The following is a 25,462-nucleotide window of genomic DNA, read 5'->3' as shown; positions in this document are numbered from 1 at the left end:
TTATCGCGTTCAAGACACATCGTTCAAACCTATGTATTTGCGTCAAACCAATGAAACACCACTGGGAATTATATAAAATACAATTTAGTGCTATTCTTATACGCTCTATCGAGCTCATTTTATAAGGGGTTTTGTGCTGTTTATATTTAGCAATGATACAGCACTTGTTAATATATACACATGAAAACAGTAACTATTTTTGGTCCTTAATGTGGTGAGACTAGTAAACAATCTTTCTGACAGTGAACGCAGCATTCAGGTCCCCAAACTCCCATAATTCCTTGCGCAGGTTAACAACACGGTAGGCTGCCTGGCGTTAGCTTAAACTCAACATCACTTATCTACCCTGAATACATTTAACTACAGTTTGTCGCTACCATGAAAGATGTTGGCGGTTTCCTCAAACAGCAGCAGAGCAACAGCTCCACACCGGAGTTGGCGGCAAAGTGGCACTCATTGGAGGATCTCTACAACAAAAGGTAAAACGTCAAATAGCAAATGTTCACAGATTTAGCTAACGCTAGCTTAGCTAACTTTAGCTAACTCATTCATTGGAAACGTACGCTGAGTCATGCGCAATGCTAATGCTAGCTGCTGTAGCTCCGGTATGGCTAATGTTAGCCGCGAGGGTCTTGTACAAAATCAGAGCTGAACGTTGACTGCTGATATTAATTCTTAAACATGTGGGCAAATAACATTTCAGGGGTTGTAACCCAACATCAGGATTTTAGGCCCGTGGAAAAAAACGTTTGTAAGTATGTCACACGTTTTCCTAGCTGCTTGTTAGCAGATAAGTCTTAGCACCATCACCACCTAGTAAAGCTAAGTAAATTGTAATTATAATTGTAATATATAATTGAATTGTAAACATAGTTAAGTGTTGTTTGTAACTGTACAACACAGTGGATAGTTGTATGTTCAGTTTTTCCCGGTACTTCCCAAATATACTAATAAAAAACAAACGGCAGAGACCTCGAGTTTTCAATACGTATAAGTTAGTTTGCATTCATTAATATAAACACCTTTTGGACCTACACATCCCGTACTCTGAACTTTCAATTTGTCAGTCAACAGAAACTTGTATTGAATCAGTTTTGATAATGTAATAATAATTTTAGTCATTCTTAACTCATCTTATTGTATTACAAGCATCTCTTAGTATTGCACATTCATCTTATCATACAACTACACAACATGCTTATTAACTTTCCTTTTCTGTTTGGTAGATTTGCAGTATTGAAAACTGTTTCTATTTTGTTCGGTTAACTGTGTTAATTCTATCATTTCCTGTGTGTGTATGTATGTTTTCCTGTGTAATGGCTACTGCCACACCAGAATTTCCCTTTTGGGATTACTACAGTATCTATTTATCTAAATATACAAACACACACATACACATATTTAAAAATGAGATCTTAGGTGATCCCTTTCCTCTGATATGACTTTGTCTTATGTCCATCACCTTATTTCTCAACAACTCTGTTATTAATCTGCAATATTATCAGTCAGTGTGAAATTATTAGCTGATATGCTACGCTAAATGACACTTAATCTTAATGGGAACTTTGCATGGAAATGCAAAAAAGGTGCGGAGAGATATAGTACATATATCACTGAAGTGACACAGTGTAATTCACATTCACTGTCACTGACACTGTTTCATGCTGCATGTTTTTTTATTGACAGATTGTGGCATCAGTTGACTCTGAAGCTGACAGACTTTGTTAAAGATCCACACTTTAAAACAGGAGATGGCCTCATACAGGTAACTTCATCACAGTTGCATTATTGTACCTCTCAAGTGAAAATTAGACCTGGTGTTTGTTTTTTGGTTTGTTTGTTTGTGGTCTGACAGCTCTTTTTGTTTCTTCCAGCTCTATGAAAATTTCATCAGTGACTTTGAACACAGGTAGGTTTAAATTGCACATCTACTGTAATCTCCACATGTAATACCAGTTTCCACAGCCTGTTTGTCTTCTAATACAAATGTATTATTTTTACACCCATAACAGAATCAATCCTCTGTCCCTTGTGGAGATTATACTGTATGTTGCCAGACAAATGACAGGTAAGAACAACATGATGGAGTTTTCCATGCATGCATGATGTATTTCTATGCAGAATATACACCCACAGCACCTGGTGGTTTTAAAGTTGTGGACAGAGGTCAGCATGGGAAAGATTTATTTCTGACCATAATTCAAAGTTCCACATTTTTTGATTGTGTTAAAATTGGCTTGTTTGTTTACCGTCAGATCCTAAAGATGCAATCACCTTTCTTGAGAAGACCAAGGAGAAAGTAAGTTGATAGATCATCAGTGCTGAAAATTTGAACCTATATTTCTTTATATAACTTTAACATGTCTTTGTGTGATCCAGGTGAAAAGTAACGAAGAAGCCGTCATTCTCTGCAAGACATCTATTGGCAGTCTGAAACTGGAGATCAATGATCTTCCTGCTACAAAGGTAAAAGCTCCTTCCAACAAACGTTTTATGCAAAACATGTCTCACACCTCATTAAGATATAAGATTTTCTCTTGCACATGAGAGTATATTTCCTTTTCTTACTGAAGTAACTTGTTGAAAGCTGCAAATCACTGCTTTTCTCCTTCATATTCAACATTGCTATTGTACAGAGTAAGTACCAGTGCCAGTTTTAGGTTTTTGTTAACCAAACTGTATGATCATTTTGGAGGATGTAGTTTGTGATTTCAGCAAGTGCAAGAGGCTAAATAACAGAACCACATATGTATAATACAGATCAACTGCAACCATACATATGAAAATGGTTATATCGGGACCTCTTTTCTCTTTGTCTTCCAGAAACTCATTGAAGAGGTTGAGGAAATGTTGAATAACTTGCCTGGGGTGACATCAGTCCACGGCAGGTTTTATGACCTCTCTAGCAAATATTATCGCATCATTGGGAACCACGCCTCCTACTACAAGGACGCTCTGCGCTACCTTGGATGTGTGGACATTAAAGACCTTCCAGGTGAGAAAAAGCATGATGGGGAAACAAACTGGTCTTGATTTTATGATAAAAATGGCTGAATGACAGATCAATGTTGACTCAACAGAAACAGAGAAGCAGGAAAGGGCGTTCACACTTGGACTGGCCGGACTCTTAGGAGAAGGAGTTTACAACTTTGGAGAGCTGGTGAGATCTTCACTAAACGCATTTCTACAAACATATATGTATCACTTCACCTTTGAGCTAAAGCTCAGCATAGTCATAACTCTTTGTCTTTGCAGCTCATGCATCCTGTGCTGGAGTCTCTGAGGAACACAGACAAACAGTGGCTCATTGATACACTATACGCCTTCAATGCAGGCAATGTTGAGAAATTCCAGGGCTTTAAGTCTGCCTGGGGCCAACAGGTGATTCACTTTCATACTTGCCAACACATACTGAAACATATACATTTGAACTGATTTGTCTAAGTCACCTCTCTTGTCAGACAGACTAACACTGGTGAATTTACTTTAATATTCCTGTTTAACCAGAGGTCAGCCACATTAAATGCTGTGCTGTTAAAAACTGCAGTTTTAGGGTAAAGATGAATGACAAATGAAACAAAATAATAATAATAATAATAATAAAGAGTCTCAAAAAGTCCAGAAAATCTTCTTTGATGATCACAGACAGAGCAGAAACTTGAGTCTTAATAATTCTTCTGCACTGCTTGTGTTCACATCAGCCTGATATCTGCAGATAGCTAGTGGTAGCAGAGATAATGTCATCAAGAAACAGAGTTCAGATCAGTGTGTAGCATTTCTTTTCAGTTTGTTCCTTCTCAACAAAATAATCAAAGTCAGCTGACATGACAGGCTGTAACTATTACAACAACATATACAACAGGTTCACCAAAAACAGGAAGAATATCTGGAAACTAATAAGAAAATTGTAACTGTGATTTAATGTTATCTCTTGGTTCCAGCCTGACCTTGCAGCACATGAAGCTAAACTAATGCAGAAGATCCAGCTGCTCTGTGTGATGGAGGTAAGAGGCTGCTACCCCAAAAAAATATAGAAATATCTGAGCCGTATTTACAAAGCGTCTGTGTATGAAATCAGTCCTAAGTGGAATCTCAGAGTGATGCAATTTTCAGCCTCCTTTTAGGAGTTAAAGTTAGAGTTTAAAGATTTGTGACTTAGCAAATCACAACTGTTGCTACCACAATGTAGGGACATTTCAGACATGTCCTTACTGGTTAGGAGTTGCAACTTCACGTTTTTTATTTAATGGGGAAGATGCATTTGGGACTGTCAAAACCAAAAATTTGGGCCCCATACGTGTTAAAGGGTCTGCATCGTATAGCACTTTTCAACCTATCAGGAACACAAAGCACTTTACGTTGCTTCTCATTTACACACACCTACACACTGGTGAGGGCGGAGCTGCCATTCAATACGATGGCCTGGTCCACGGGAGTAAGTTAGGGTTCAGTATCTTAGACACTGTGCCATGTGCAGTAGGGAGGAGCAGAAGACTTTATCGCTTTGATCAAACTGTGATTGCTCTTATGGCAACGCAGATAATGTGCAGATTAATTCATTTCTCCACCTGCAGAGTAAAATTAAATATGTACAAGTCACTAATGGTGCACACATTAAAGTTATCGCCCAACAAAGACACAGATTCACTTGAGTGGATTTCAGTATTTTAGAGTTCTCTCTCAACTGTTCTACAACAGTGACACAGACTGCAGTCATCAACAAGAGCAGCTGGTACAAATGTGTCTCACGACTGGGCTGTTGATTTATTGTCTTGTTAGTGATTGTGTTAACTAGCTCCATTATGAACGGGGCATACCTGCATTCTCAGATAATTTTAGAACAACACAGACAATCGACACCAACATGCCAAAACCGTTTCCTGAAAAAGTTACTTTCCTTACACTTTGTGACAGTGATTTTTGTCACTGCGAAGACCGAACAGTCAAAAATATAAAATGTTACAGAAATCTTGTTTCTTTTCCAGATGACTTTCACTCGTCCTGCAAACCACAGACAGCTGACCTTTACTGAGATCGCTCAGAGTGCCAAAATCCCTGTGAATGAGGTCAGTTACATGACAAGTGTGACAATCATCAATACATTTGAATAAACAATGAACTGCTCCTTGCTGTTTTAGTCCCGACACAGAGCCGATCTTTGAGTAATTTACATTTTAGTTTGTAAACAGTTTCTGATGCTCTTTGTTTTCTGCAGGTGGAGCTTCTGGTCATGAAAGCTTTGTCTGTGGGTCTGATCAAAGGTAACATTGATGAAGTGGACCAGAAGGTACAGATGACCTGGGTGCAGCCTCGAGTGTTAGACCTGCAGCAGGTTAGTTCTCCTTTCATATTTGTTCTGAAATGTTCAATGCATTAGCAGAATACAAGCTACAGCTGATCAGAAATCATTTTGGGAGACTTTCATCGGGGACACAGAGGCTGCTCTGACTCTCATCTGTTGGTCACTGTTTCAGATCAAAGGCATGAAGGAGCAGTTGGACTTCTGGTGCGGTGATGTTAAGAACATGGCCATGCTGGTGGAGCAGCAGGCCCACGACATCCTCACCTAAAGTGGTTTTTCCGCTTTGGTCCACAGAGGGAGAGCTTCCTTCTTCCCAGAGATTTCTGTTTTGTATTGCTTTTCTTTCTATTGGATGTTCACTCTTCTGTTACTGTCTCTCTTTATTATCAACCTGTAAATTACATTCTGGTATTTTACAAATAAACACATGGTTGTAACATCTTTACCATATGGACTGAAAATATCATCTAAAACATTAATAAAAGCCTCTATATAAATCACATCAATTATCAGTTCATCATGAATTCAAGATTCAACTAATGTTATTATTCCTAAAGTAAAATAACTTTGCTTTGTTACAGCTGTCCTCACTTCAAATTGCCACAATGCAGTAATTCTAGGGATCTGACGTAGTAGACAGTTTTGGTTACATGTGTTTTTTGGGGGAGTTTGTTTTCCCCAACCATCTTGAGACACAACTTCTGTAAACAGCTGAAAATTAATTAATTTATCCCCTGTATGACAGATCCCCCCTTCCCTCCTTGTATCAACTGAGTATTTAAAATTTCAAAAAAAAGATTCACCATGTTTACCTCCTTTTTAGTTTAGCATGTCAGCCTTTCTTAAGTAGCCCTAAATACGAAGTAGAGCTGAGGCAGCGAGGACTGTCGGCTTTGATGAAAGTTGATATTCATAGCTGCCATTTAAGCACTTGGGGTAGAAGAACTCAGACAAGCTGATAAAGAGCCTGACATGTCCTTAAAGTTGTGATGGCTAACATGTTGACGAATAGTTTCCTTTTAATAGGAATAACAAAGATTTGTTGCTCAAATACTCGTTTGATAGTTTTCTCCTTCACCGTCTATATTTGAGCTTACACTCTGTGACCAAATCTAAGTCAATGTTGTTTAAAGAAAACTAAAACTACTGGGGTGATATATATTTATTATTTGGTATTATTGAATTGTGTTGACTTAATGCTTCATGGACACATTCCCATCAAATGTGTCCAATGTCAAAATTGTTTGCATGTGAGCTCTACAGGTTGGTTTATAGGTGCCTGCAGGAAAGATAGAAGATTCAAACAACTTTATTAATCCCAGAGGGAAATTGTTTCACCTTGTTACATTTGCTCTCAACTCAGACAGAAAGAAAGGAAACCTCAACCAGAAAAGATCCAACACAAATACACAATAACATCAATACAGAAAACTTAATATATATACAGAATATGTAAGATGGATGAAAATAGGTCAAAAATTATAGTCCGGGGTGGAATGATAAATATATGACAACCAACACCCTGTACAGTGGGTGCGAAGGATCATCCAGGATTGAGAGGAGTCCTCAGACAGCATCCTCCTCTCAGCTACAACACGTAGAGGGTCCAGCTCCACCCCCAGAACAGAGCCAGCCCCCCTGATCAGTTTGTTTAGTCTGTTAGTGTGTCTGCGACTTTCAGGTTTCTCCTACAGCAGACCACAGCATAGAAGATGACACTGGAACCACAGACTCATAAAACATCCGCAGCATGGTGCTGCAGACGTTGAAGGACCTGAGTCTCCTCAGAAAGTACATCCGGCTCTGAGCCTATTTGTACAGATCTGATGAGTTCTTAGTCCAGTCCAGTTTGTTGTCCAAGTACACTCCCAGGTATTTGTACTCAGATATGACCTCCACCTCCTCCCCTTGTATAAAGAGAAGGATGACAGGAATCCCAGATTTCCTGAAGTCCATCACCAGCTCCTTTGTTTTATTGATGTTCACAAAACTGTCCACCACTCCCCGGTACTCTGTGACATCTCCACCCCGAATACATCCTACAACTGCAGAGTCATCAGAGAACTTCTGAAGATGATGTACCTGAAGTCTGAGGTGTACAGGGTGAAGGGGAATGGAGACAGAACTGTCCCCTGTGGAGCACCTGTGCTACAGATCACAGTGTCAGACACACGGTTCTGCAGGCGGACGTACTGTAGGTGGGTGGTGAGGTAGTCTATGATCCAAGAAATCAGGGGTCTTACTCACTAGAACTTTTTCACCCAAGAGAAACTCTCCAGGTGCCGGCTGAGGTTGAAGATATGTTGGAGAACACCACATAGCTGAGGAGCACAGGGATATCAGCACCTTTGGGCTGATTCCATCTGGACCTGCAGCCCTGTGTCTGTGGGGTGAAGCCTGTTCAGCTCTCTTCACCTGATCTGCTGAGATGGACGTCGTGTGGAAGAGGTTCGAGGCTCACAGAGAGTTTTCAAGTCTGAAACCATGAAGTGTTCTTGTATGATGGAGGTCAGGGAGGCCTCCTAGGAGGTAAATATTCCATATGTCAATAAGTCGAGAAGATTTGTTGATCATCATTCAGAGACTAAATAGATGTGAGGTGCATTCAGAAAGTATTCAGATCCCCTTCATTTTTATCAATTTTGTTATGTTGCAGCCTGATTCATGTTGTAGAGTCCTGAAGAAAATCATTAAGAATAGAGCTGGTGCTATTCAAACATGTCGTAGGGATGCTTGGCCACAGTTTTTTTTCCTCAGGGTTTCAAATAACAAGATAGTTTGTGTGGATTCATGTTTGCCCACACTTGTTGTGTGTTAGTCCATTAAGTTAAACATGATTTTTTCACTTCATGCTCCTTTAAATAAAAGAAAAGCTACTAAGCAGCCCCCATGATCGTGATGAAGGGTACACACACAGCAGCTCATTAATCTGCTTCACAGTTTTCACTGTTTTCAAGTTGCAAGGTGACAACCTCCTCCTTCCTAGTGACTTGTGATAAAACCACCACTTGTATTCTGACATGTGATGATTGTAAAGGTTTAAACGCACCATCTGAGGTATCACAACACGTTTTAGGCTCTGTCGTCTTGACAGAGATGAAGGTGTCAAAGTTGTAAATTCACTCCTACTCTGAGTGATCTTCATGCATGCCAAGTGTTTTCACAGTGAGTTTATGACACTACTGCTTCTATATTCTCCTCCTCAAAGTGATACCTCAAAGTGTTTTTTCTCAATTAAACATGAAAGAACCTGCAGAATGCTCCTAAAGCTACTGTTTTTTTCTTTTCTCATGAATTGAAGAATTAAATATTGGTCACAGTGAGGAAACAGATGATGAAAGATGAAAAGGGCTGTATCTGTTTCTAACTGAGCAAAATTATTCAACTTACAACTAGACATACTAGAGGCCTGTTGGTAGATAGAACAATACACTATATCATGTATGAGCATATACTGTAGACATAAGTAAATTATGGGACAGACATCACGGCAATATAAGAACAAGCTATGCGTACATGCGTGCATGCAGGGCGTACATGGAGCGCTAGAACCAAGTGGCTGGCATAGCATATAGAAACATCTGTACTGAGTATGGGCTGGAAATCCCAAAGTTAAATACAACTCCAAAGGTGGCTGAGAATGACCAGGCTAAGATTTGTGGGACTTCCAGATACAGCCGGACATAGTGTTGGCAAACAGAAGAAAAAGCTGTAGTGATAGATGTAGCAATCCCAAGTGATGGCAACATCAGGAAGATGGAACAACAGAAGATGAGAGATCTCAGTCCAGAAGAGTGCAGTGATAGGATATATATATATATATAGGTGCAATTTCCAAAATTGATTCTGATTAAACTAAATGTGATATGTTGTAATAAAAGAAAAAAAATTGCATATTGGGTTAGAGAAGTTCATGTTTGTGTGGTAGCATGGAAAAAGAAAATTACTGTATTGACAGGCTAACACTAACCTAACACTTGAGCGCACGCCCTTGGAGGGTGGATCCTCTTTCTAAAGTCCAAAAGTGAAGGATTTGAAACAGCGTGTCAGAGAATACTGGTGATGTTGTTACCATGATTGCATTCATGACTTTTCAGGGATTTAGCAACTCTCAGAAAAAGAAGACATTTCCGTGACACCTTTGAGCACCAAAATCTATCAAAGGTCAAAGTCACTGTGACCTCACACGTGTCCTGTTCTTTTAAATGCACTATCACAGAGACACTTTGAGGGAATTTCTTCAAAATTGACACAAACATCTACTTCCTACTCGTGGATAAACTAATTAGACTTTGGTCAAAGGTCAAGGTCACTGAGACCTCATGTACGTCCAATTCCCAAATGCCTGGAAATAATTGAATCTGGCACAAATGTTCACTTTACTGTTTTGTAGAGGCATATACTATAACTACAGTATGAAAAGCACAAACATACTGTATAAAAAAGATAAAACATATATATTAAATCACTTTTATATTTAGTCATTTGGCACACGCTTTTATTCAAAGCAACTTACAAGTGAGGTCCAAGGTGCAAGGGAAAGGCAGGGTAAGCAGAAGGAGGTAGGTCACAGCCAGGATTCGAGCCCCGGTCTCCCGCAGCGATCTTACCACTTCACTATCCAATCTGGAATTAGTTAATATATTTATTAAAAATGTGGTTTACCAGGATATCATTTTTAAAAATGTAATGAAATTGTTTTATTATTAAAACATATTATTATATGTTTTATATAAAATATAATTGTACCTTTCAGTTTTATTTTATTTTAATGTTTTTACAAAAAGCTACGAATTACAGTAGATAGATATAAATTAACCATTCAGACCAACAAAAATAACAAAAACACGTATTTTAATAAAATATTTGTGCCAATGGTATTTCTTTTTTTTAATATTTCACAATTAACTTGACAGCGCTTAGCCATTTAAAAGACACTGCTGAGGAAGGGGTCAGCTGAGATGTCTGTGCTTCTGACTCTTCTGCAGAATAAACACACAGCAAATGCAAACTTCTACTGCACATCCTATAAGTGCAGGTTTATCTCATCAGGTTAGCGTTCCTTGTTATATGATACCATTCTCTGGTCACCATACGATCAGGCAGATGGTGTGTTCAATGACTGAAAGATTTCCAATATCGTCAAGCTCCAGTCATTGACTAGAAAAATATGAACCATATGACTCCACTGAAACCAAAGGCAACTACATTTGGTTGTCAGACTGTGATGACGCTCCCATGTTTTGGCGAACAAGGGTCAGATTGTATTTGTATATGTATTGTATTTGTATGTTTTCTGGTCATTCTGCTTTTTAAGTGGCAGCTACAGTCCATTGGTTTGCCTTTGAGACAACAGTGAAAAAGACTAACAACAATTAACTAAGGACAGAGAGGCACAGGATCAATGAGCTCACAAACCTCCACTTATCAGGGAAAAGAGATTGCTGACTGACCACATTTCAGTCTGGGAGGAGGAGTGTGAGAGAGTGAAATGAGGCTGGATAATTAGGAAAAGCAGCCTATATCCCCAAAGGGAAAAAGCAGTGAGCTCTGTACACGCAGCTATTCGCACCATCCCTCCGTCTCTATCTCTTTAAGAGCTGAGAGAAGGAGTGTGTGTTCAGTGTGTGCGTGCGTGTGTGTGTGGGGGAGGGGTATTGGCTGGGGTGGAACAGTCCTGTAATGAGCAGATTTTAGAGGAAGAGATAGAAAGAGAAAGAGCGAGAGAGAGGCCGAAAAACAAGCGAGGACAGATGACTTAGTGGAATTGGGATACAACAACAATCCAGATTTAGGAACGCGCTGTGAATGAAGAGGACAAAGGTAGAAGGAGAGGAATCTTTTTTTTCTGCCTCTGCTTTTTCGCTTCACCTCCCCATCTTCAGGAGAGAGGCTCATCTTTAGATGAGAGCAGATCAAAGAGGAGAAAGAGGCACGAAATAACAGGAACAGGAGGGAGAGATATTCACACTCCGATATGTCTGCCGAGGCGTGTGTGCAAGGCTGAGGCTGTGTGTGTGTTTGTGTGCTTGTGGATCTGTGCCTCTGAATGTTAGCCTGGATTGCTTGTGTCCAGGCCATGCTATAGAGAAATATCTTCAACTTCTCCGGTCCTCTGATTTTTTTTTTAATGGCGTGCGAGTGCAGCAGCATCCCTCTCCTGCCTCGTTCTCTGTGTGCCGGTGCAGCAGGGATGTGAGGATGCTGTAATGTCTGATTGAGCTGAGCTTGGTCGCCGCTGCCGCCACCACCGCCGCTCTGTGGGCCTCTGGGACCGCTGGAAAAGCCTAGGCCTCTCTTGTTGGAGCGCCCCGCTGCACGGCTGAGGTGACAGGCCGGTGAGCTCCCCGGCTGTGAGGCTGCGTGGAGCAGGAAGGTGGAGGAGGAAGTGGAGGCGGAGGAGGATGAGAAGCACTCTGAGCCTGCATGCCCATGGGAAGCAGCACACACGCAGGCTGCATTCATCACTCCAGACCCATCGCTGAGGCTTAGATTGCTTCTCCATTGTAAGGTGATGCTCTCTGGGCCGTGTTCTGTTTTTTTGAAAACAAGGAGCCGGTGTTTTACATCCTAAACTAACAGGAGAGGGAGAGTCGAGGCCTTGCACCTCCATGCTACCTGGTTCAAACAAGGCCTCCTCCCTCCTTGCTCCTTCTGACTGAACCAGGCCCAGATTTCTTCTTTTTCCTGACATTCTAAGGATTTGCCTAAACCTGTTTCATGCATGTCCACTGGAGGCAGGTTTGACTTTGATGATGGGGGGTCGTACTGCGGGGGGTGGGAGCAGGGTAAAGCCCATGGCAGAGGGGTCTGCACGGGGCCCCAGGGTCAGGGCGAGTATGCAGGAGCCTGGAGCCACGGCTTTGAGGTTCTGGGCGTGTACACGTGGCCCAGCGGGAACAGCTACCAGGGCACCTGGGCGCAGGGCAAGCGGCATGGTATCGGAGTGGAGAGCAAGGGTCGCTGGGAGTACAGAGGGGAGTGGACACAGGGGTTCAAAGGTCGCTACGGGCAGCTGGAGAGTACAGCCAGTGGGGCTCGGTACGAGGGGACGTGGAACAACGGTCTGCAGGACGGATACGGCACTGAAACCTACTCTGATGGAGGTAAGACTGCTAAAAGTTTATTTTCTGCACCACACACGAGGAACTCTCACCTGTGTGAGATACTTTACCCTCCCACTAATTCCCAATGCCATTCCAAACACAAGGTTCGGGATCAGATTTACAATGACTACAGAGAGACGAGTCAGACGTACGATGCCAGTTAGAGTCTCATCTGACAAGATGCATAAGAACTATAAAAAGGAGAAAAAGTAGCATAAACTAGAGGCGTTTCTATCTCATGTAGGAGGAGTAGGGGCCTTTTTACGTGTCTGGCAGTCTCTCCATGTCTTCATGAAGCAGTGAGGGCGTCTGGAACAGGGCCCACGGTCCAGCCTTCATAACTAGATAATGAGAAAACAACAGAAACAGGCAGTGGACGGGTGAAAGGAGGACATGTGTGCCTAATATTAGAAATGAAACCATGCTGAATTCTCACCACTCCTGTTTGGACACAGGTTTATAACAACACATCTCACCCTGGGTGCTGCTGTGAGGTCTCCACAGAGTCGGGAGGCCGCAGGTCAGCGTGTCACCAGAGACCAGCTCCCAGCTCCCCGGCTCTCTAAGCGGTCTCGGCTTTTTATGACTTCGGGGGTTTGTCATCTGTCTAATCTAGGCCGTTTGATAACGACGCCGGTACCGCCCGTCTCCGAGCTCCGCTCTGGCGGAGGGCGACGTCAGTCAGTGATGCAGGTGGGACGAGAAACACGGCGAGTGTCGGTGCTGCGGTGACGGTGAAGCCTGTTTACCGGGAGGCAGCGGCCTGGTGTGCGGAGCGCTCCCAGGACGAGCTCTGACGCCTGTTTCCAAAAAGGAGGGCGAGGAGGAAACGAAATAAAGACTGCGTCACGCGACAGCTCTCGGTCTCTCTTCCGCTCACGTGGAAGACCGCCGACAGATGAATTTAGCACGCGCGAGCTGACACATTTTCCACAACCTAATAAATGTGCAGGACGCGCGCGCGCACGCGCACACACACACACACACACACACACACACACACACACACACCAGTTAGGCCTGTCAACAGATCAAGTGCTTTGTAAAAATCACAATTATCTAATAATAAAACAATATCAGAGGCCACACTAAGCCTCGTGCACCTACAGACAAGTCCGCCAAGCGTATCCATCATCATCATCATCATCATCATCATCATCATCATCATCATCATCATCATCATCAATAAATGAGGTGACTTGGCGATTAAAAAGACAGTTTGTCTAAATTAGATTGTTAATAATGATGTGTCAGTGTTCAAGCACTTAGTTTGCAACTATTACTACTTCACGTACAGTTGTTGTTTTTTTAATTTCCATCTGTTAAGTAATTGTAATTACAGTTTCTTCCTGAAGTGCAGTGAAATCAAAGTATCAAGTAACAGAAAAGGAAAAGCACAGGAATGCCACTACTGCACTTAAATACAGTACATGAGTAGAGTGAGTGAGTACTTGCTTTTCAGCACTACGGTTTGTGGAGCCTTAAAAAATAAGCCTTGAGTTTGGTTGGAACAGCCACAGGGTTTGAATTCAGAACCATGGACAGCTCTGTTGACACAAAGAGCTGAGTCTCATGCCCGACTATGAACCAGAGTAACTGAGTGTTGTGTATTCTGCATATACAGGATATTAATCTTCATAGTATATTGTGTTTGTAGACACTAAATATTCTTCCAAAGTGTTTACCAAAAGATTTTGTAATATACATGTTGACAGACATGCTACTGCCAAAAGAGGAAGTAAAGGTTTATACATATTTTGTTTTCTGAGTCTTACAGCGACTGTTTAACCACCACCTGTAGTTTACTGTAATGCTTTGCAGCTGTTAGCACCCCATCTCTTTCCCTTTATATTGCACTGTGGGATTGTAACGTCCATCATCAGCACACAGACGCATTTTCCCCACGTAAAAGCACTACATACTCAAAAAAAACGTGCTTTGAATTAGTGCAACTAGAGTCTGTGACCCAGTTTCAGACTACAGACTAATTCTGTGTAGTACTGTATGTAAAGTGTTCACACTAACATGACCAGATTAACTCACTACAGGAACCCACAAAATAAACCAAAATAATGGTTAAAGAACTATGATGAAGGTTCAAAGTGGCTCCAGTCAGTATTTTAATTTTAACAATACATCCAATGAGTATGTGCGTTCAATCACAGCGACAGACCACAAAGAGCTATCACACCGAATGATCGAATCTCCATTTACTGTTTTCATTCATTTGTACTTATCTTATTAACATTTAGGTGAAATTTTAACCAATTGGTGAACAAAGTTAATTTTAAATAAGTTAAATAAGTTAAATAAGTAACGACTTTACACAATTATACAATGTAAGTTTATAACCGATTGCACTGCCCCAAAGTGGACAAAGGAAATTTCACTTGGTAGTGTTGTTTAGATAATATTCTTTAGATCCAGTAGTACACACAGGAAATGTGACAAAATAAACAAATCACATAGATTATTTCATATTGTGTTCTCAGAATATACTGGATTCTGAGGATACAGAAAATGGAGGAGAGGAAAAAATTTAATTGTGTAGGGCGGTGAGACAGATCCGGGAACGCCTTCGTAAATTGATCTATAAAACAAACATTTGTGAAGTTTAATTAATCACATCTGATTGATTTCAAGTCTTCTATCATTTCCTGCTAATTCAATGTGGTAAAGCACATTCATTTATATAATATATAAATGACAATATGAAATCAGACTATGCAAGATGTTGTAAGGTTTTTGTTTTTAATGATTTTGGAATACAACAAGTAGATTTGGTTTTAAGATGAATTGGAAAGTTAAGAAGTCAACTTTCTAGACAGACTCTATCAAATAGGGTTTTGTTTCAGCACCACAGACAGCTCCAGTAATGACCACAACCAGTAGCTGTGCCTCGTACTAGAACTACTACCTATTTTTCATGTGAGAAAAAGTATTGGGACAGATAAACTTAGATAGAAAATAGATTGAAGTAAATAAGATTAATATTTAGTTGCAAATCCTTTGCTTGCATCATTCCATTCCATCATTTTGTGATGCTTTTCTAGACTTTCATTGCAGCCTCTTTTAGTTGTTGTTTGTTTTGGGGGAGTTACTTCCTTCAGTCTCCTCCTCAGCAGGTAAAATGCTCTATATAGTTAAAGTCTGGAGACTGACTTGAAACTTCCACTTCCTGCCCCTGATGAACTCTGTTGCTGTTTTGCAGTGTGTTTTGGGTCGTTATCTTGCTGCATGATCTCCCAATTGGTTTGGTTGCATCTTTCTTTAAATTGCAGACAAAATGTTTCCATAGACGTCTGAGTTCATTTTGCTGCTGCCCTCATGTGTTGTATCATCAATGAACATTACTGAGCCTGTCCCAGTAGTGTTTCACAGATGAGCTTCTATGTTTGGGATCATGAGCAGACCCCGTCTTTCTCTAAACTTTACCCTTTCCATCACTTTGGTAAAGGTTCATCTGTGTCTCATCAGTCCCTAAAACCTTGAGGCTTATTTCTGTACTTTTTGGCAAATTGCAGCCTCTGTTTCCTATTTTTATTTCTAATAAGTGGTTTGCATGTTCTGGTGTAGCCTTTGTCTTGTGATACCTTCACTCCTGCTCTCTGGAGGTTGTTGGTGATGTCACTAACAGTTGTTTTACGGTCTTTATTTACAGCTCTCACATTTTTTTGCTGTCACCTGCTGTTGTTTTCTTTACTTCTTTCTTTACTATGTTACTTAGTAAACCAGTGATTTCTTTCTTCAGGACATTTCAAATGGTTGTATTGGCTGTGGCCAATGTTTGTGCAATGGCTCTGATTAATTTTCCACATTCTCTCAGCTTCATAGTTGATTGTTTTTCCACTCATAGACAGTGTATTGGATCCAGATGTAAACACCTGGAAATTAAAGCTGAAATGTTGATCTTTTGTCTCATATTAATCTTTTAATGTCAAACCAAAATGTTTTTAGGCCTCACTTTTGGAGGGGTTGTATATAACTGCTTTACACTAACAGCACTACTTTCTATACTTCACCTTCTGCATAATACGTACTTAAAGTACTTTATGGCTTTATAGGTATATTCTAATGATCGTACTTTTATTTTTGAATGCAAGGCCTTTACCTGTAATAGACAATGTCCATACTTTGATACTGTGAGTACTTGTTCCACCACAGCACACCAACAGAAAGATAAATTCACAGTGCAAGGAGTTGCATAGAAAATATTAATAAATAAATATCTTCTATCATATGGTAAAGTTCAGCGTAAATGTCAGTTTACTGTTGCACCAGAGTTTTCTTCTCACAGCTATAACTTAAGTCTCACTGTCACTAAAGTTGCTTCAATCCATGATTAGGAATAATTTTTTTGTTTTACAACTCTTAATCAAAAATTCACTGATGACAGGGAGGCACCTGATGTCACATTTCCAAAAAATTTATAGCCATATTGGTTATTCGATTACAGTCTTCTTCCGACCATCTGCTGAAGACTGTAAGGATCAGAAACTCGACTTACATTTAACCACACATTAAATACGAATACAAACCACAAAGAAATGTCTGTTGCAGCAATCTTGGTGGAGGCAACATGAAATGTCTGTGACTGATCAATTATTGTTCAACAGTAGTTGTGACTTGTCAAAACTAGACAACTTACCTGAATGTAATTTTGAAAGAGCCACTGAAATGTTTAGCACGGCTCTGTTGACAAGCTTTAAATCAGTTGAAGGTAAAGGGGCATTTAGCAACAAAAGAGACAGATATTTCCTTTGGGAAGTGGCAGATATGTGCTCAATGTGCACATAACATAACATAAAATATCTACGTAATAGAACCTTTTTTTATTCCATGCATTATTCTTCCTTGTGAAAACCTAGTGCTTGCATTACCCACAATGCAACTCAATACCACTGACAGACAAGACCAAAAGTATTAAGTTCAACTTATTACTAAACTAATGTAATCATAAGAGAAAAAATAATAATTTATTGTTACAATTCTATCACTTTTTATTAATTGAAAAATACCTGACAGGGTGTTAATATTGGGTCCACCTTTACTTTCAGCTGAAGTTTGCTGAAAATGGCGCATGTTACTGTAACCACAAAGAAAACCAGTTTATGTCTTTGACAGGAACAGGACAATACCTTCTAAACTATTTATAGTTTCATAATTTCAAACTGTGATTATGATGATCTGGACATTTATTTGATTGGCAATAGAAACAATTGGTCAATTTAAAGGTTGGTCTACAGGAAATTAATCAACAACTATTTTAATAGATAGTCACTTTTCAAGCAAAAACACCAAATGGATGCTGGTTTCAGCTTTATCTGCGAGACTTTACCTTATAAATGTCATATCTTTGAGTTTTGGACAGTTGGATGGATAAAACAAACAATGTGAAGACCTAAATTGTGGTCTTTGGGAAACTACAGGACATTTATCACAATGTTCTGACATTTAGAGAAAAATCTAATTGAGTATAGTTGTTTCTTAATTTTAGTCACCACGCACATCGATGATAGTTGTATTGGGATTTTCAGAGGCTAAGCCCAGCTTTTAAAATATCTTTCATGATAAAAAGATATAAACGTCAGCAGGGACGTCTGCTGCTGAACTCTCTGGTAAATGAAACTGACAGGCTGGGACTTAAACAGGAGGCTGTCGACTTTCCTGGCCATATAAATATAAAAGTCTGGATCGACTTCATCTTTTGTTTAGATGACCTGGGGAATTTTAGGAGAGAATAGAGATTGTAAGATATCTCCCTACAGCAGAAATCCTTTGTTTAAAGGTTTCTCCAGGGAGCTCCCTCCCTTGAAAGAGATCCGGGTTTAAACTGCAATTGATTAATTTCAAGAAAAAAATTAGAAATAGACATGATATGAGGGAACCTCTGCTGTTCAAAACACTTTGCTGGATCTAAATGTTTATGTATAAGAAAAGTTTCACTCCTGATGATTTTAGAAGCTTTAAAGAAAAGTCAAATAGAATAGGAGTATAACACAACTAATTATGCTTTACAAATGATTAAACTATCAAATGCTTGGCTCACATAGAGTCCTTTCTTCATGTACTGATGTTTTGTCATCTATACATAGACATAAAGATCCACTAGAGAAATTCTACCACTTGGCCAGTTTTTAAGACACTACAGGTAGTTTTCTGCAGCTTAGTAAAAGGCTGAATATTGTGTTATGTGTGTATTCTCTGATTTATTTTACCATTTACCATGTTTACCATTTTTACTATCCTAGCCAATAAGCAAAAGTTAACATTGGCTTTATACACAAAGTACATTTCTGGCTGATGGGGATAGCTGTGTTTATTTTGTCATGAACAAAACTATTAGAAAGAACTAGTTAAAGGTTGGCCCGAGGGCAATAGAAAAGTCAAAGGGTCACCAACATTAATAAGGTTCATTCTATTGGAATCCTGAATGTCTGTAATCCATCCAATATTTACTAAGATATTTCAGTCTGGACCAAAGCAGTGAACCAACCAACAGGACCATAGACCCTGCTGGCGTGGCTACAAGTAACATAAATGTCCCATAATCATTTGCCACATTTCTTTCTCTGACTCTCCTTTTGTCTTTATTTCAGGAACCTACCAAGGGCAGTGGCTGGGGGGGATGCGTCACGGCTATGGAGTGCGGCAGAGTGTGCCATACGGCATGGCGGCCGTCATCCTCTTCCCTCTGAGGACATCCATAAACTCCCTCCGCTCCGAGCACAGCCATGGCCCTCCGGCTGTGCTGGAGGATGGCACCGCTACCACACCCACAGACGGAGTGGTGGCTGGGCTGGCTGGGAGCCCTGTGGGCCGAGGTGGGTTTGCACTGACAGCTCCAAGTGAAGCTGAGCGACAGAGGAAGAGGAAAGGCCGCTTCCGTCAGTCCATCCTGAGCGGCCTTAAGCTTCGACGCTCCGAGTCCAAAAGCTCTTTGGCCAGTCAGCTCAGCAAGCAGAGCTCCTTCTGCAGTGAGGCTGGCATGAGCACTGTCAGCTCTGCTGCATCTGACATACACTCTAATGCCAGTGAAAGCGAGCAGGGTGCCCCTGTGGATGCCACTGTCACTGAAATGTATGCTGGGGAGTGGCGGACCGACCAGAGGGCCGGATGGGGTGTGAGTCAACGCTCAGACGGCCTGCACTATGCAGGTGAATGGGCAGCCAACAAGAGGCATGGATATGGATGTACCACGTTCCCTGATGGCACCAAGGAGGAGGGAAAGTACAAGCAGAATGTGCTGGTGAGTGGAAAACGTAAGAACCTGATTCCACTGAGGGCCAGTAAAATCAGAGAGAAGGTGGACCGAGCTGTAGAGGCTGCCGAGAAGGCCGCAGACATTGCCAAGCAGAAGGCAGAGATCGCCATGTCAAGGTATGACACAACTTTAAAGTCTCTGAAAACATTTTCTCACTCAGCTTTTGAACTTTGTGAACGTTACTGTGGTGAATGATAGCTTTACTTATTGCCTGTGCTTGTGATTTTCTTTAAAGTCAGGAAAGATTTTGGCTAAAAGGGGGCCAACCAAAGAATCACAATGATACAGAATCAATAATAACCTTCAACGTTTGTTTGACTTTAGTGTTTCTACTGTAAATGATCTGTTCAGGATGAGCCATGCTCGGGGGAAGGCGGAAGCAGCTGAAGGAGTGGCGCAGAAGGCCATGGAGGAGTGTCGACTGGCCCGGATAGCTGCCAAAGAGCTCTCTCCATCCTTTCACATCTATGGGAACGGTGAGTGGACATTAGACGCACTGTGACTCCACAATCTCATTTGTGTATCATCATCATTGACAGATTAATTTAATTCATGTGGAAATAATTTACAACTGACTTTTTATTTACCAAACAGACAAAATTAAAACAGCTGTAAATAATTTATAGATCAATTTTTTACTATTTAAATTTTCAATGAAATGTTTTTGCCATTTTCAGGAATACAGAAAACTAATGTCTTAAGGTTTGTTGGTCAAGTATAATCATTTTCATTATTCCCTCTTGTCTGCACACGATTCAATCTGCAAGGACCTTTTCACTACTTTTGCTGTTCTGCAGGCTAATAACACTGACACACACTGTATGCCTGATGGACTTGCTGTGGGTCGGTGCCAGATCACTTCATTGGTGTTATTCTCCAACTGTTTTTGTAGGGCTTGAATGTCAGAGGCCTAAGCACCAAGACGCCAAGGACAAAGACCATGAGGTCATCTCCACAGAAACAGATAGTCCGGAGCTGTGCACTCCAGACACCACTCCGCCTGTAATAACACCTGATCTCAGCCCCGTGCTGAGTGTACCCACCTCACCCCCCCACAGCCCGTCCAAGCACACCCATCGTCCCAGAAATGCTTGCTTCATGCGCCAGAGTGCAGTGGATGATCAGGGCGCTGCTGAGATCCAGGTACTGGTGGAGGGGCAGGGTGTAGATCTGCCAAGGGGAGGGGCTAACAGTTGGACTGATGACATGTATCCAGACAGAGGAGGCAGCAGCCGCTCCACGACTCCCTCTCTTCTGGAAGAGCAGGAGGGTCAAATCAATGGTCACGAGCAAGCCCCTTTATCCAACCACAAACCACGGGAGAAATCCCTGTCCAATCACAAGTCCAGGGAGTACGCTTCCTCCTACAGAACGTGGGAGCACTCCTTGTCCAACCAAAAGCCCTCCAAGCATGCCTCTTCCAATCACAAGTCAAGGGAGTACTCATCCTCCAATCACAAAACATGGGATCATTCTTCCACTAACCACAAGGCCTGTGAACATGCCTCTTCCAACTACAGGCCGCAGGTGCACATTTTATCCAATCACAAGGCCTTGGAACACAACATGTCCAATCACAAGACTGAGCATGCTTCTTCCAATCACAAGCCCCAAGATTATACCCCCTCTAATCACAATGCAAAGGACCACATCTCTTCTAGTTACAACTCTCGAGAGCATGTCTACTCCAACCACAATCCAAAGCAGCACAACCCCTCCAACCACAAGCTTAATGAGCATGCTGTAATTGACCAAAGGCTAGATGGCCTCTCTGGGGGCTGGACTGCTGAAAGCACCCTTAGGTGGAGCCCTGCCCACTCACGCCTCACAGAGCAGGATGAGGAGAGGATGAATGACTATACTGTTGACATGAGGCTTCAATGTCCGGAGTCGCAGACATCTCGGGGGATGGACCAGGAGTCTCCAGCCCCCAAAAACAACAGGCTGCGATCTCGAGGCCTCCGGCCGGTCAGAGAGGGATCAATGGACTCAGTACAAATGCTGGACAACCTGAATGTGGGGGCAGAGCTGGAGGAGTGGCCGCTGCACAGGGACCTCACCCTCTCCCCACCCTTAAAGTCTCAGCCCATCACTCTGGAGCAGGAAGGAGAGCATCTCATCCTCAAACCAAACTCAGTGAGTGTGTTTAAGAAACTAAGCCTGTCCTTCTGTTTGTTGATAGTGGTACATATCCACGTTTTCTCTAATTATTTTAATTGCTGAATAGCAATACTAACAGTTGATAATTGTCAAAGGAATATCTTCACATTTCTTTAAGTATGCTAACATCAATCTTCTCAACTAACTTTCAGTAATAAAAAAATGTTTCCAAAATATCAAACTCTTTTGTTAAGCTACGTTAAGCTACTCAGGAAATAAGAAAATGTAGCGTTTATTCCATGCTCTAACATGGAAATTATAACCAACAAGACATTTACATGCAGAAACTGTATGTTCTTCACTCTGTCAACCCTTTGCTTTACATTTGCAGCACATTTTTAAAAGCAGCTTCTAAAATTGGCACATTTTCAGAAAATCATATTCTGTAACTTTAATAACAAAAACCATTAAATGAGCTTAATCAAAGTTTAATAGAATCAATTGGCATCCTTTCTCTTATTTCCATTTTCCAGATTTCACTTGGGTCTGGCTGCATGTGTTTGTTGTGGCAATGTTTTCACTGTTTTCTATAACTGGACTAATGGTTTCTTTTCTCCTCTCTTGTCTCCTAGGGCTCCAGTTCTATTCTGGTGGTTATGGTCATTTTACTCAATATTGGAGTAGCCATTCTTTTCATTCACTTCTTTATTTAAGCTTATACAGTTATGATCTACTAAGACTTACTGATAACTACGGTATATTATTATTGAGACAGACATTCTGCCTATTCGACTGGAGCCCGCTGCCCGAGTGATGGACACAGCAGAGCCTTTCTAGTGTTGCTACTGGCCTTTTAACCTCTGTTAAAGCCCATTTCAATTTCTCTGAGAGCACTGTTCCTTTTCAATGCTTATTTTAAACTTGCAACCACAGTAAAATGGTTGAAAAAAAGGATAATAGGCACAGGAGAGTAAAAAGTCCAGCTTTAAACTAGCGTGGCTTATTGGGACATACATGCATGGGTGTCCTTCACCTACTGGTAAATGAACTGAAGATGGCACAGGCATTTTTGCCCATTTTTCCACCACTCTAGACAATAATATAGCAACCCTTGTTTCCTGGTTATCATCAGAAACATGCTACCCAAGAGCATGACCCACACACTTCACCCCAAACTCCACAGACAATAATCCCCCTTTGCCTTTAACCCTTTCCTCTCTCAGTCTAATCCACCAATCTCTAACCCCTATTCGCACTATGCGCTATATACAGAACTATGCTGCAAGAGTAGATCCATTTTAAAGGGCTCCGTCATTGTTCTTTTCTTTTTTCCACTACGAACTACATGGACACACACAACCATTGCATGAGATTGTGTGGGGTTTTAAAAGTGCATTTTCTATCCCTTTAACATCACTGTTCTGTCTTCATTTCACTCCATCCTGATTATCACTTTCCGTCACCGCACCTGTCGGCAGCGATTTGGAAATCACGTCTCATCAAACTAAATCACAGAATCTGACAGAATCAGATTCACGTTTGATTCATGGATCAGATGTCGACAACTAACACACGCCAAAACCCATGAGTCCAAACCTTGAGGAACTTTCTGAATTTATTGTAAGTGAAATGTAACTTTATGTCAACCCATACAAACATTCGCACGCAAAAAACAAAACAAAACACATGAAACACATTTAACTGCTGACATTATGATGAGGTTTTAGCCTTGCCCCTTTGTACAGCCTTGAGACTGTTATGTTATAACCACTAATTCTACTATATATGTGTATGTGTCATTATTATCCAAATTTGTTACTTTTTGCAGTTTGCAAGACAGAGAGAATGCTGAGTGCCTCGTATTTATTCATTTTCGGTCTCAAATTTATTTAACACCAACCCTAAATAAAACACCCCGTGTAGGCAGGCTAAGAGGAGACAAATAACCTTCAACTTAAGAAAGGTGACCCTTCCCTCCCAACATATAAACCTCCCTCTTCACCCTGAAATGGCATGCGCTGTTTTGTCTCTCTCTCTCTCTCCAAGTCCCCGTTTAAGACTAGTCAAAAGGGGAAAAAATGGGGTTTCTACAGTGTCATTTCTTGACACTCTTTGGGCCGGATGAGATTTTTTCCAGCATGTTTGTTTAGCCTGCTCAATCTGGTGTCAGTTTGTGAGTTTCTCCCTCTCGTCTCTTTTATCCAGCAACACAAGGCAACATGAGACATGGAGAGCAGTGTAAAATAAACGCTAGCTTTTACTCTCAGTGGATACTGAAATGTCCTGAGTTTATGAATGATATAAAAAGAAACTCTCTGCTACTGTATGTTTTATACTTCGCACCCAGTGGCATCATCATGTTGTGACATCATTGCATGCCCAAGCATGCTTTTTCTTACTCTTTGGTTTATGAGGTTGTTACAAAGTTAATGTGGAGAAAATAATGAAATGTTTGAAATGAATGAGTTTGGTGTGATTATTACTGATCAATCAAATGATTCAACTTCTTAAAGCTACAATATGCAACTTAAGCTTGCAGTAGCGTGAGACTCAAAACCGGTCTACTCTGCATCGCCCAGGCCCACTATGCTATGCACAACCCTTTAGGTATTAGTCATCCTGAAATTACAATATGATGTTGCAAAATGTACAAATAGATTCTTTGAGTGGTTATGAGGTGGTGCGTTGCTAAAAAACCTTTCAGAAGCGAATATCTCTGTACTGCTGTCAGGCTATTGTGTGGGTTCTGCCTTCAGGGGAGGGATCAGCAGCAGCTCTCCACAATAAGATTGAAATATATTTATTCTAAGAAAATATTTGAAAGAAGTTACATACTGTACCTTTAAGTACTAGAAGCAAGGTATACACTAATTACACATCACTGATGAGACAGAAAGTAGTCTAGCTTGGTTTTAATATAGATCATGGGGTTACAAATGATTTTGCTACTTTCATACTGAGTCAGTTTAGCAAAGTATTATTTTAAGTAAATTCCAACACAGCCAACCATCTAAAGACTAAGTAAATACTTTGTCAGAACATTGTTTTTATTGTCCTTGTAACAGGCACCAGAATATACTGTTGTGTTTCTTTGGGCCCAGAATTTTGCTTTTCATCGTGATCTTGAATTCCTCTCCATATTGCCCTGAAATAATTAATTATTTGAATAATTAAAATAATTTCTGGTTGAGAAATACTAAAATAGTCTTTTAAAAAAATGTGTCTGTTGTTAACGGTAAAAAAGGGTCCTGTAAAGAAATATGGACAACATGCTCTCAGCGTTAGCTAACAATGACATCATTATCATATCATGTTGTCACCCAGGAGATTTTATGTAGCATGACATCTATTTATCCTAAAATACAGTGGCAAGAAATAATATGTAAATCATTTGGAATTTCATGGTTTCCTGCATTAATTTGTCATAAAATGTGATCTGATCTTCATTCAAGTGTTAACAAATACAATGAGCCTAAAATAATAACACAAAACAATTTTGATCTTTATTGAGAACAATCATAAAAACCTCATAGTGCTAGTGGACATTTTGTTTTTCTGAAGCCATTCTGTTTTGTGTTTTGGGTCTTTATTCTGTAGCATCACCCAACTTCTATGAGTTTCAGCTGACGTACAGGACATTCTCACATTATCCTGAAGAATTTTTTATACACTTGGGAATTTAATCTTCCC

General features: G+C 40.7%; 2 protein-coding genes across 2 annotated transcripts; both read left to right on the top strand.

Annotated features, from left to right (window-relative positions):
* The first annotated feature begins 271 nt into the window (after nucleotides 1-271).
* On the top strand, nucleotides 272-5,808 carry psmd13 (proteasome 26S subunit, non-ATPase 13). Its single transcript, XM_026377483.1, has 13 exons — nucleotides 272-479; nucleotides 1,687-1,765; nucleotides 1,875-1,909; nucleotides 2,013-2,068; nucleotides 2,256-2,299; nucleotides 2,380-2,466; nucleotides 2,824-2,995; nucleotides 3,081-3,160; nucleotides 3,256-3,381; nucleotides 3,942-4,004; nucleotides 4,986-5,066; nucleotides 5,216-5,332; nucleotides 5,475-5,808. The coding sequence occupies exons 1-13, from the start codon at nucleotides 379-381 to the stop codon at nucleotides 5,568-5,570; spliced, it is 1,137 nt and encodes a 378-aa protein (XP_026233268.1). The 5' UTR covers nucleotides 272-378; the 3' UTR covers nucleotides 5,571-5,808.
* A 6,187-nt stretch (nucleotides 5,809-11,995) lies between these two features.
* si:ch211-146m13.3 (junctophilin-3) lies at nucleotides 11,996-24,203 on the top strand. Its single transcript, XM_026377502.1, has 5 exons — nucleotides 11,996-12,408; nucleotides 19,008-19,788; nucleotides 20,024-20,148; nucleotides 20,565-21,808; nucleotides 22,405-24,203. Exons 1-5 carry the CDS (start codon nucleotides 12,027-12,029, stop codon nucleotides 22,483-22,485), a joined length of 2,613 nt encoding a protein of 870 aa, XP_026233287.1. The 5' UTR covers nucleotides 11,996-12,026; the 3' UTR covers nucleotides 22,486-24,203.
* Nucleotides 24,204-25,462: the final 1,259 nt, after the last annotated feature.

Source organism: Anabas testudineus, chromosome 3 (assembly GCF_900324465.2).
Source record: "Anabas testudineus chromosome 3, fAnaTes1.2, whole genome shotgun sequence".
NCBI lineage: Eukaryota > Metazoa > Chordata > Actinopteri > Anabantiformes > Anabantidae > Anabas > Anabas testudineus.
Note: the sequence above shows the minus strand (reverse complement) of the source record. Positions and strands in the feature narration are given on the sequence as shown.

Bases quoted from the DNA above. Each gene is read 5' to 3' on its own strand.
- si:ch211-146m13.3 (XM_026377502.1), top strand. From the start codon at position 12,027: ATGTCCACTGGAGGCAGGTTTGACTTTGATGATGGGGGGTCGTACTGC. The intron at 20,149-20,564 runs GTGAGTGGACAT...CTGTTTTTGTAG, and splicing joins CTTTCACATCTATGGGAACG to GGCTTGAATGTCAGAGGCCT. The intron at 21,809-22,404 runs GTGAGTGTGTTT...CTTGTCTCCTAG, and splicing joins TCATCCTCAAACCAAACTCA to GGCTCCAGTTCTATTCTGGT.
- psmd13 (XM_026377483.1), top strand. From the start codon at position 379: ATGAAAGATGTTGGCGGTTTCCTCAAACAGCAGCAGAGCAACAGCTCC. The intron at 3,382-3,941 runs GTGATTCACTTT...TCTTGGTTCCAG, and splicing joins AGTCTGCCTGGGGCCAACAG to CCTGACCTTGCAGCACATGA. The intron at 5,067-5,215 runs GTCAGTTACATG...TGTTTTCTGCAG, and splicing joins CCAAAATCCCTGTGAATGAG to GTGGAGCTTCTGGTCATGAA.